The sequence below is a fragment of the Diabrotica undecimpunctata genome, unplaced genomic scaffold (assembly GCF_040954645.1).
Source record: "Diabrotica undecimpunctata isolate CICGRU unplaced genomic scaffold, icDiaUnde3 ctg00003292.1, whole genome shotgun sequence".
Taxonomy (NCBI): domain Eukaryota; kingdom Metazoa; phylum Arthropoda; class Insecta; order Coleoptera; family Chrysomelidae; genus Diabrotica; species Diabrotica undecimpunctata.
The window spans coordinates 1-12,857 of record NW_027314489.1 but is presented as its reverse complement, the minus strand read 5'-3'; the positions used below and the strand labels follow the sequence as shown (position 1 = coordinate 12,857).

Below are 12,857 nucleotides of genomic sequence, written 5' to 3'. Positions count from 1 at the left end.
ACCAGGACTTTGTGGAATGTTCCCCAGAAGCAATTGAATGGCTGTCTAAATTAGACATTAATATTTAGTTTAAGTTTATTTTAGTATTGGTATATGTGTATGGTGTATGTCTATTACTTTTAAAATCCATACACTAACTAAAAAAATAAATGTTTATGGTTAATATGCAGAAAACTAAATACCTGTGACAATATCAAGAATACAACAAAATAGTGATATATGAAACTATCAAAATGCCTCTAAAGAATTCAGCAATTTAGGATCACTGCAAAAACCAAAACATTAAAAGAAATATATATGCTTTACTAACTGCTACTGGTTAAGACCTCAGGTAAGATCGAGTAATATGTCAAGAACAACAAAATGTAATAAAACAATAATACAGTGCTCCTTGAATATCAGAAACGCGAGATGAGCAGTTGCTGCGAATTTTTTAAAGAAAAGTATCAACGTTCATATATGTCTTGATATAATAAATCTTAATGTTAATGAACAATGTCTATGGGGCAATATAATTTTGAAGACTTTTTGGTAATGCAGATATTAAAACCGTCAAAATAACCCAAAAGATGGGCAGAGTACATGACCATGCTAAACAAGTCTGTCAGAAGGAGAAGGGGATGGCATAAACTCAGATGTCTGGAAGATTTGTGAGAGATTCCATTGAGGGGATTGAGAAAATGGGCGCTCAATAGATAATACATGTTTTGAGACAGGCCAAGACTCACAAAGAGCTTTAGTGTTATCTGATAAAGACTTGGTATTGCTTGAATAATAGTAATATCAGAAATATTACTATTTTCTTCTGTTTCAGTTAAAGAAATTCAGTGTTGTCTAAATCAGGAACAAATTTATTATCACTGTTATCATTATCTGCAAGCAATGTTCATCAGTTAATTTCATAATCATCATGGTCATTCAATCCTTCAGATTGTCTTATCTGAAGTGGTTTAGTCTTTTTCTCTCGTAAGTTTTTACAATTGATTGTGTATCCAGACTGATGTACACATGCATGCATTCCTTCCTGTTTCTGCATTTCTCTTTCAATTCCATAATTTGTTTGATGTTTTCCATGTTATTTCACTATCTTGTTCTCATTCTGTTCTGGCTTCTTCGTTGGATTGGAGTGGAGCCCAACTTTTTTGATCATCTCGTTTGTTAGTCTTCTGGTGATGTGGCCAATTCATTCCAAGCATAGTGATTTAATTACTCACACTATATTTACATTTCCTAACTCGTTTTATTTCTGTCTTCGTTTATTATTATTATTATTCTTTCTCTATATGGGCTCATCAGATTCTACGATTCTCTCCATTATTTTCCTTTCAAGTCTACTCTGAGATAGCGCGTTTGTTCACCACTGTTGTCTCCATGTTGTAGTTTTCTGTTTTAAAGCTTCTTTGTTTCTTTCGAAGGCGTTTTTTCTCTTTAAAATACTTTCTTTTGCAGTTGTCCCCATGGATATTCTCAGGTAGTTAAATGTCTTTACTTTTTCAAATTTGAAGTGGTAATCCATTTTTCTTGGTTTCCGCCTCTAGTTTGTTAATTGCCTTGGCTAAAACATAATTACACTATGTTTTGTTTTTTTTTTTTATGACTATGAAGTCATTTGTAGATGCAATGGTATGTATGTTATTTTTCTGTAAATATATTTTTCAGGTAAATAGCTATACTGTTAAAACCCAACTGTGATGAAATACTAAATAAAGCAAGTAATAACAACATAATAATGGGCCTGCATAGCGCAAGCGGTAGGATGCTTGCCTCGCACGCCGGTGGTTCGGAGTTCGAATCCTACCGCCGGCAAGAACAACTAGACATTTTAAAAATGTCTATAGGCCCCAGGTCGACTCAGTCTGAATAAAATGAGTACCTTGGGTAAAACCAGGGGTAATAATAGGCGGTTGAAGCGTAGCACTGGCCATGTTACCTTCCTTGTATACCGTAGGCCCTAGATATAGCAGACTACCCTGCTATACTCCCAAAGCCGCGAAGCGGTATAAAATGGGAGACTATTATTATATAACAACATAATATCTACTCTGATATAAATAAAGAGCACATCTCAATGAAGATTATTTTGGATTTCAGGTATATCCCCGATGGCATTAGGCATATCTGTGCTGACAAACGTGTAAATGAATGGAAAGCTGGTAAAAAGAGCATCGTGAAATGTGCTGTTAATCAAAGACAAGTAGTTATTGCCTTGTCAGGAGGAGAATTAGTATACTTCGAGATGGACCATGTAAGTATGTTTCCACAAAGTATGTTTTTTAAATAAAGGCATAGCTATAATACTTCCGCCCATAAATTTAAATTTATAAGTGGACTCAAAGCTATGCTAGATCAAAATCAGTCTTGTCGCCTCCGCTGTATTTCTGTGGTACATTGGAGTGAATCAAGATTGAACAGATAATTTTTACGCAATTTTAATCATTTAAAAAATTAGTTTGTTTGTTTTTTCTGTGCTCTAAAACATTGAATTTCTAATCATTCACATATACAAAAATGAATTCTTTTATTTTTTTTATTCTCTGTTACTGCATTTGAAACATTTTTTGGAATTACTTGGTTATTTATTTAATACTTGTGTAATACATTCAAAAATGTATCAATTGTTATGGAAAAAAATTTGGAAAACAAATTCTGATGGGATCGTAACATAATAATTTATTATATTAAACATTTATTTCATTATAACCACTCGTAATGACTTAATTTCACTTATTCATCTCGATTTGTTGTTTCGCTTTTTCAAAACGATATAGCAACACCTGTTTTTGTCTTAAAATATCTGAAAATCATTTTCATTTTTATTTTTTTCTACTCTTTTTAATTTTTGTCCATTTTTTTAGTTGGAGGATATAAAAACATTTAATAAATTTCCCTTATTAATTCTAGTAATATGCCAATAATAGATTTACTATTGTTATTTTTATTGGTTTTTTGATATTGTTTACAGTATTTTTATATTTTAGACTGGTCAATTGGATGAGTTCAAAGAACGGAAGCGTATGAATTCTGACGTTCTGTGCATGGCTCTAGCAAATGTGCCCCCAGGTGAACAAAGATCTTGGTTTTTAGCTGTCGGTTTAGCTGATGGAACTGTCAGAATAATTTCGTTGGATCCCAGTGATCGCTTGGCTCCTAGAGCAATGCAACCTCTACCAGTGTGTGCTGAGTCACTTTGTATAGTAGAAAATGGGTTGTACTGAGAGAGATCCAGATAATGCAGCAGCAGCAAGTACTACGAGCACCCTTTATTTGAATATTGGTTTACAAAATGGTACTCTGTTGAGAACTGTACTGGATCCAGTTACTGGAGATCTTACTGATACTAGGACTAGATATTTGGGTTCTAGACCTGTAAAACTTTTTAGAATAAGGTAAAACAAAAAGATGTACATACTATACATTCTATTCATATAAATTAAAAAGCTTTTTTATTGTGATGATAATTCTAGTCCGTGTTTCACCTGAATCCAAGTGATTATAACTCACTAGACTGATACATTATTTTTAGTCATATATTTTAATATCGATTATGTCATGGTTTTGATAAATTTCGTTCATTGTAGAATGCAGCAATCTGAAGCAGTATTAGCTATGAGCAGTAGATCTTGGTTAAGTTACTACTACCAAAATCGCTTTTATCTCACACCATTATCATATGAAAGTTTAGAATATGCCTCAGGATTCAGTTCAGAACAGTGTCCAGAAGGTATCGTCGCCATTTCTACAAATACTTTGAGGATTTTAGCATTGGAAAAATTGGGTGCAGTTTTTAATCAGGCAAGTTATTTGGTTTACTAAATTATAATGTATTAAGTTCTTCATATATAAAGAATATATATTTTTATTTTCATAATTTATTTTTTGTGCATCAGAAATAATATAAAAATTACTTCAGAAAATCATAATCCTATTTGTCTTCTTTCCTCTTTTCTTAATTTTCATAATTCCAGTTCTTTTATGAAATTGTACTATTATATTTATATTCTTTTATATGATTAAATCTTAAGTCCCATGCACTACAAGGGATCTTTTTTCTTTAAAAGTAAGTTCTTAATTCACATTATGTTTCTGTCTATATTGAGCCTCCTCATGTAGAGGTAAAAATTTAAGACAGATTTGGAGGGAGAATGGCATGATTCTTAACCAAATTTCCAACTTAGCAAGATCACATGAGTAATATTGTAATGCAGATAAGACTTTTCTTTCCAAATTGATTAAATTATTTGTCGTCTTTATATTCTGTTTTGGTAGTATAAGTAATACATATATTAATAATAATAGAATTCAGTATGGCTTAGTATAGTATATTAATTAATTTATATATTCAATTTTAGGTATCATTTCCTTTGGAATACACTCCAAGAAAGTTTCTAATCCATCCAGAATCCAGTAACTTAATGATCCTAGAAACTGAACACAATGCTTACACTGAAGAAACAAAGAAACAACGCCGTTTACAGATGGCTGAAGAAATGAGAGAAGCTGCAGGTGAAGATGAACAAGAGCTTGCCAAAGAAATGGCTGAAGCATTTTTGAATGAAGATCTACCAGAAAGTATATTTTCAGCACCCAAAGCTGGTCATGGCATGTGGGCATCAACGTTAAGAGTTATGGATCCTGTACAGGGTACCACTTACAATTTAATCAGATTGGAACAGAATGAAGCTGCAATGTCTTTAGCATTGCTAAAGGTGAGATACATTTGTTTTGCTTAGTCATAAATATCACTTGTACAACATTAATCTGAAGAACTCTTTGTATGTTGATGTAAATGATAGCAAGGAATGTTTTGTAATGGGTTTATAGGCCATGGTGTTCAATTGTTTGTTCCTTGGTGAGTGACACAAACTGTATGAGGTCAAGTCTGTGTCTGCATGACATTTGATACTGTCTACCACAGATGCAGATGAAACGTTGGGAATATACAATTCCCAATTACTGGCTATAAACCTGTATAAAAACTGTACCTTTATCAATTATGTGATGTGTAACAATAGTTTAAAAATAATTGTACGAACAATTGCATATTGGAGCAAATTAATGTAAAAATCATATGATGATAATATTATTAGAATCTCTTCTAAAATATATACATATATTTTTCTAGTTCCATGGTCAGCCTGAACATCAGTGGTTCCTGATTCTTGGTATTGCCAAAGACCTTCAATTGATACCAAGACAGTGCAGTATGGGATATTTGGACACTTATAAGGTGGATACTTCAGGAAAAGAGTTTGAATTGATACATAGGACACTGGTAGATGAGGTTCCAAATGCTCTGTGTGGTTATAATGGGAGGTTGTTGGTTGGTGTAGGAAAGATGTTAAGATTGTATGACTTGGGAAAAAAGAAATTGTTGAGAAAATGTGAAAATAAAGTAAGTAAAATAATGCAAATAAATTTCTATACATTTCTCTTCAAAATTATGGCACAACTAATATCTCAATGTATTTTGACAGATTTAAAGTCAGTTTTAACATTTTTTTTTATGATGGATATATTTTGGTTCAAATAGAATGTTCATACTGTTACTGAATACAGAATTTCATTGAAGAAATCAAGACTAAGGTTTGCATAATTTCTAAGTGTATTAATTACTATTTAAATGGGAATAAGCCACAATTAAAGGTTAAAATATGTTTATTGACGTTTCAATTTCCACTTCGAGAACGATTTCTGAAGTGGAAATTGAAACGTCAATAAATGTATTTTAACCTTTAATTGTGGCTTTAAAATAGTAATTAATTTAAAATGCCACAAGAAAATAGCTTCAGAACAATTCTAAGTGTATTATAGTAAACAGCTACTGCAAACCAAAAAAATTTCACTATATCTCTTCCAGTAAACATTCAAAAATTAGAAATGACCTACCTTTTTTAATATGAGAACATTCTCCAAATACCAATTGAGAACTTACTAACCTGATAAGCTAGCCACCTCAGAATTTCTCAGAGGATTATAATAGGTTAAGATATTCTGCTTACTAAAGTTTGACTATTTTGTATTTAAATCCCACTTTGGTTCAGTTTGATTTTTTTTTTTTTTTTTTTTTATGTCCAAATTATTGTCAATTTATCAATAAATATGATAAAATTGCAATTACGAAATCATTTTAAGCCATGCAAATTGCACAAGGACTATCTCAAATTATATATTATGTAACTCTTGATTTAAGTTGAATGTAACTTGAATTCATGCCTGTATTATATTAAAAAATTTCAATAATTTTCAATGATGACATCAAATTTTCTTAAATATTATGTGGAAATCCTGCAGTACTGAGATTAATATTTATAACATACATTAGTATTTCAAATATTACAAATTTTTTACATAATTTTTTGTTCTAGCATATCCCGAACACCATTGTCAATATTCAAGCTATAGGCAAAAGGATTTTTGTTTCCGATGTTCAAGAATCTGTTTTTATGGTCCGTTATAAGAGAGCAGAAAATCAATTGATAATATTTGCAGATGACACGCATCCTCGATGGGTAAGCAACATATTCATACAATACAATAAAAAACTTATTTTGGAAACAACTTGTGATCTGGAAACAAAACATTGAGTTACTTTATAGTTTATTTATTTCCAAAGAGATATTTGATAAAGACCCATAATTCAGTTCTTAGTTGTTTATTTTATGATGATAATTTTATTTCACATGCTAGACTTATGAAGAAAATGATTTTAGCTCAAATATTTACTGAATTTGTTTACCTTTTTTTAACTTTTAATTTGTCTTAAATTGCAGGCAATATATTTATTTAATTTTCAGATTACTTGTACTTCAGTTTTGGATTATGATACTATAGCCACCGCAGATAAGTTTGGCAACATTGCAATTCTTCGCTTGCCTTCAAATGTAAGCGACGATGTCGAGGAAGATCCTACAGGACACAAAGCCCTTTGGGATAGGGGTCTTCTAAACGGAGCGTCCCAAAAGGCAGATACAATTACTGCTTTCCACATTGGTGAGACAGTTACTTGGTTGCAGAAAGCTACACTTATACCTGGAGGACATGAGTCTTTAATTTATACTACATTATCTGGAACTGTAGGAGCGTTAGTTCCATTTACTTCTCATGAAGATCATGAGTTCTTCCAACATTTAGAAATGCATATGAGAAGTGAGAATCCGCCATTATGTGGAAGGGATCATTTATCCTTTAGAAGCTACTATTTCCCAGTCAAGGTAAGTTCTTCATTGTATTAATTCTACCATTAATTGTATATGATAAAGGTTTACGCAGTGCCAAAAAAGAGTATATTTCTTGTGAACTGAGATCTTGCCATTTGGAATAACTTGACCTTTTGGTTTGCAAAACATGTCCATATGCATTTGTCTGTTCAGTGATCAAAGTTATATTTTCATCAAAAAATACTGAAAAATTCTGCCTCGGCGCTGGTATGATACAGAGATAAATTAGGATTTATACCTTGAGTTGTTGTAGTCAAAATCCATTACCTTCTGCATATAATTATCATCAAAATCCCATGAGTCTGTTGAATAATTTTTTGGTATGTTTTCTTCTTGGAGATGGGTTTAAATTTTTGCTGCATGCTGCAGTCTCATCAACAACTTCTGTAAAATATATATCATCTTCTGATTCACTTAAATAATTTATTGGATCATCTCTTGAGAAATCGGTTTCATTCATCATCATTTTGGCTTTACAACCCTGTGTGGGTCCTAGCCTCCCCAAGAATTTTTCTCCAGTCGTCCCTATCCATCGCCTTCCTCCGCCAAGCACGTATTTCCATATTTCTCATATCTTTGTCTATGTTATCTAAGAATCTTGTTCTGGGTCTTCCTCTTCTTCTTTGACCAATAGGTCTATCAAGGAGCGTTTTTCTAGCTGGGTCGGTTTGCTCCATCCGCATTACATGGCCTACCCACCTCAGACGTCCTATCTTTATGTGTTTTACGATATCTGGTTCCTGGTATATCCTATAGAGTTCGAAGTTGTATCGTCTTCTCCAGACACCATTTTCATTTACCGCTCCATAGATGCTCCATGTTTTCATTGCTTTTTGTTAAAGTCCAGGTTTCTGGGCGTATTATTGTTTTGTAGAGTTTTACTTTTGTATTTCTTGATATAACTGTAGATTTAAAAAGGAGATTAAGCCCAAAATAGCATCTATTAGCCGTGCAAATTCTGCGGTTTATCTCTGCGGTAGTGTCATTTTCAGTATTGACGAGCGTTCCCAGGTATACAAATTCGTTAACTGCTTCGATGACGTCATTTTCTATAACAAGTGGCCGTAGTGTTTGTGGTTGCGTACCTATTTTCATGTATTTTGTTTTGTTGGTGTTTATTATTAAACCCATTTTTGTAGCCGCTTCCTTTAATGCTACGTACGCCTCTCGTGCTGCGTTTTCCGTTCTCCCAACAATATTGATATCATCAGCATATGCTAAGATTTGCACAGATTTGTTATATATTGAACCGGTAGTTGTGATTTGTGACGTACGTATTACTTTTTCCAGAGCTAGATTGAATAGTATACAGGAGAGTGGGTCTCCCTGACGTAGCCCGTTATTTGTTTTAAAAGGTTCAGAGAGTTCCCCCTGGATTCGTACTTTGCATTCAACTTTTTCAAGGGTTAGTTTGGTTAAACTTACCAACTGATTTGGTACTCCTAGGTCTATCATTGCTCTAAACAATTCTCTTCTATTTACAGAGTCGTAGGCTGCCTTGTATGCCTTGTATTGGTTTCATTATCCGACCGATAATATTAACTTTCATTATTTTCAGAGCATTTTCTTAGTTCTTCCTCCATCAGAATGCGTTTTTTTTTTCGTTTATAAAACAACCAAACTGTGTTGACAAACGAAAAACGATTCAACCACTTCGATAGATCGAATATAAACCGGTTCGATCTCGGAGTGAAAAATTTTCCTGATACCATATACGAGCCGCGTAACCGATACTCCACCCGTTCTGATTAGAAAGTTAACTAAATCTACAGTGTACAAATGATGAAATATTCTTTCACATGCTAGACTTATGATAGCAATGATTATATTATTTTTACTGATTATTTTATATACAATGTTTTACAGTAGTACTAAAAAGTTGCATTTTCATTATATCACTTATTTTTATTACAGAATGTAATCGATGGAGACATGTGTGAACAGTATAACTCTATGGAACCTACAAAGCAGAAGTTCGTGGCTTCAGAATTGGATAGAACCCCAGCTGAAGTATCCAAGAAACTAGAAGATATTAGAACACGTTATGCTTTCTAAGAGTGTAGTTATTAAGTTATTTGTGAATGTGATTTTTTATTTAATGTAATTTTGTATATATAAACAATAATTTTTTTTAATTTAATTTTTTACTTTCTATTCTTCAATCATTCCTAAATATGTGGTGATCCCACGTTGCGTGATTAAAAGTGCCCCTTCCAATGGGCTTCAATTTACTGAAATGTTTGTGTAGATGTCTTGTCGACAAAATTACGTCCCACTAGTCACATTAAAATAAACTAATAATACGAGAAACTCAAAATAAAGAAGACCATGCAAGTGATAAGGCAGGTTTATGCTAATATTTTTATCAATATATACTCTGAAATTTTCATCGACGCGGTTGTCGGTATTTTTTCCACTCTCCTTGAGTGGTACTGTGCATTATCTAAAACAATCACTGAATTTTTGTCTAGTTATTAGTACTCTGAGATAGCGCGTCTACTACCGAAAAGAACCACTGTTCAAATGTCTACACTTGCATCAACTTTGCTTAATTCTTTGTGCATATCTGAGTTTCTAGTGTAAATGTCACTAGTTGACATACTAAAATTAAACTTGCCACTAAGCCGGCTTCTACAAACAAAATCTTTTGATGATAACCTGGTGACTAAGGTGTTTTTAATGCCATATCGACTTTAAGATGGATCATCTAACTGCAAAGAAAGTTTTAATATGATTGTATTCTTTGTCCTTATTTTGGTAAGTATTAACCCTTACAGACAGAAAGAAAACTGCCACACGGACTCCAATCGGTTCATCACATTGGTCTTTATGGTCCAGGTTTCTACACCATATAGCAGTATGGAGTAAATGTAACATTTCATAAAGCGATATCGAATCGTCAAGTTAAGGCTGCTGTTGCTTAGCAAGGTTATCATATTAGTAAATGCTGTTCTGGCTTGCTCAATCCTCACTCTGAGAGAGTAGTATTGCGTCGTCTGCATAGCAGATTATTTTGTTGTTTTGCAATTAATTATGAGAAAATTGTTTCGGCAATTGCCCTTTGATAGTTTAGCGGATAGATTTGGCAATAGAGTGACTCTGAGATAGCGCGTAGATTCCAACAGACGCCTTTTTAACTTTATTATTTATACTGACATTTTATTATTTACTTTTAAAAACGGTTTTAAAACTATTTACTTTTTCTTTTTTTGGTAATTGTTAAGTATTAGTTTTTAAATATCCTATTATTGCTTTTTACTGCTTATGTTTCATTTTTGTAATGTAAATTTCAACACTGCTAAACACCAATATTTCGTTATGTCAAACTCATTTGAGGCTATCTTTTTTTAGGGAATTTTAGAATTATATTGATTAAATAACAAAAAACATTTATTATTAATAATATAAATTTTATTAAATAACTCTTTAAGTCTAATATTCCACAAAATAATAATTTTAAATAAATATATTAGACATTTGTACGCAACTGGTATGGGAATACTTCAAATTTTTGACAGTTCAGCGTGTGCTAAAATTGTTTAAAGTGTTGCCGCTTTTTTAGAGTAAGAATTTTGTTTATGTTTTGATTTCTTACACAATTTGATCATAATATATTATATATTAATAAATTGTATTTATAAATACATATTAAATTTAGATTAATAGCGTTAAAAACTAATTATTGTTGTGTATTGTGATTGTGCTATGCCAAAACAACTAAATAGTCTGTAGAAAGCTTTCATATAAGATCGATTATTTTGAACAAGAAATAATGGCGGGACGTTTTTATTAATAATGCTCTAAAAGTGGTAAGTTTAAAATTTAGAATATATAATTTTGTATTAAAATGTTTTCTTATGTAAGTGTGTTGCAGTAATCTTAAAACTAAGTGTATTTACTGCTAATATAATAGTTTGACAAATAGTTGACATTTTAAAAATTCCACACTTACTAACTATTCTGATGTTTTGGCAACGCTGCGGGGTTCTGACGTCGTAAATCTGAAATGACGTGTACGCATTTTTATATGAAAAATACTATATTATTTATTTATCTATATTATTTATATTGCTAACCTAACCTGTTTGATTAGAAAATGCCTGTTATTATATATAACTAATATTTGTTTTTTATACTGTGGTTGTGTTCTAGTATCCATTTTAAATTCACCGTAATTACACAACCAGTCAGTGGCGGCTTTTGGGGGTAGGCAGGATAGGACGGGCCTACCCAATAATTTTAAGAGCTTTAAACTTGAAAAACATATATTTAAAAATGATGTTAATGCATGTAAATAACTTTTAAATGTACTAAATCACTCGATACATTAGCGTCCGTTAAAACAACTAAGTTATTATATTACCACAGTAAGAATCGAATCGTATTCAGGCATTTTAAATATCATTAATAGGCCCGATCGGAACTGGCCGACCCAGCTCACATAAGATCCCCGTACAAAAAGCGTTTGAAGTTAAGCAGCTTGCCGGACAACGATTTATATTGTCGTGTTTATGCTTGCTGTTTAGGCACCAGACGATCGGGCCTACGATGACCATCGTTGTCACTTGTAACGTAATTATCGAATTGTAATATAAATTTTCTTTTAAATTATGATAAAAAGATATGTAACATAATCTATAATTATAACATATTTTTAAACAAACAACACAATTGCAAACAAGTGCACGGTTGCTCAAATAAATTTAAAAAAATTCGTAAAATTCGAAGAAAAAATCACATTTGCGTGATTTCTATATCGCCTGATTGTTTGCAACTTATGTAATGTGAGATTGTTTTTTAACTGATACATAAAAATGAGTTTTTATGACGCTTTACCAGGTTGCAGTAATAGTAATGTTGATAGTGAGTGTTTGGACATTGTTGTTTCACTATTGGAATCGCCATTATCTAGAAGAACTGAAATTGATAGAAAAAAAAATTATTATGAATGAAAGGCCTACTCCAACATTGCGAATTGACCAAAAAGATGGGAAAAAGGTGCGTACTTTTAATTGCTCTTGGTATGATATCTACAAATGGTTGTCTGGAAGGATTACGAAAAACAGACTATATTGTTGGCCGTGTTTGTTATTTTCTAATAAGAAATATGTATAGAATTGTGAAGGATACTTTGATATATAAATATGCCTGCCTCCTTAAAAAAACATTCCAGTTGCAAGGAACATTTAAGTAAAAGTAATTTGCTGTCCGTTAAGGATGTACAGAAGAGGGCGTTTTCTGTTCGCGATTTGCTAGATGAAAAATCAAAAATTGCAAAAATTAGATACAACGCAGAAGTTAAAATGAACAGAGAAATCATTAAAAAATTAGTTGGGGGGGGGGGGTCATGACCCCGTGACCATAGCTATGTAATTTGCTGGCTTGGCCTACCCAAAATTTTACCACACCAGCCGCCACTGCAACCAGTCATACATTAGATCTGTCACATCTAGCGGGTAATGTCCACACTAATTAATCTGAACTAGTGCAGTCATTCAGGGATAGATGGCAACATGTAAGTATTAAACTTACTTGTTAAAATGAAATAAAAAAATTTAACTACACTACAAGTTTTTTACCTCACTGTAAGCTTTTTAAACTATGGTATATAGCGAACCACTGTGACTCTGAGATAGCGCG

General features: G+C 32.3%; 1 protein-coding gene across 1 annotated transcript; it reads left to right on the top strand.

The window, feature by feature from the left end:
- Positions 1-2,029: 2,029 nt before the first annotated feature.
- On the top strand, positions 2,030-9,357 carry LOC140432228 (splicing factor 3B subunit 3-like). Its single transcript, XM_072520052.1, is given in 9 exon segments — positions 2,030-2,245; positions 2,979-3,212; positions 3,214-3,386; positions 3,579-3,792; positions 4,350-4,706; positions 5,123-5,392; positions 6,366-6,509; positions 6,795-7,211; positions 9,132-9,357. Coding segments are annotated over 9 exon segments (2,127 nt in total). The 5' UTR covers positions 2,030-2,068; the 3' UTR covers positions 9,273-9,357.
- Positions 9,358-12,857: the final 3,500 nt, after the last annotated feature.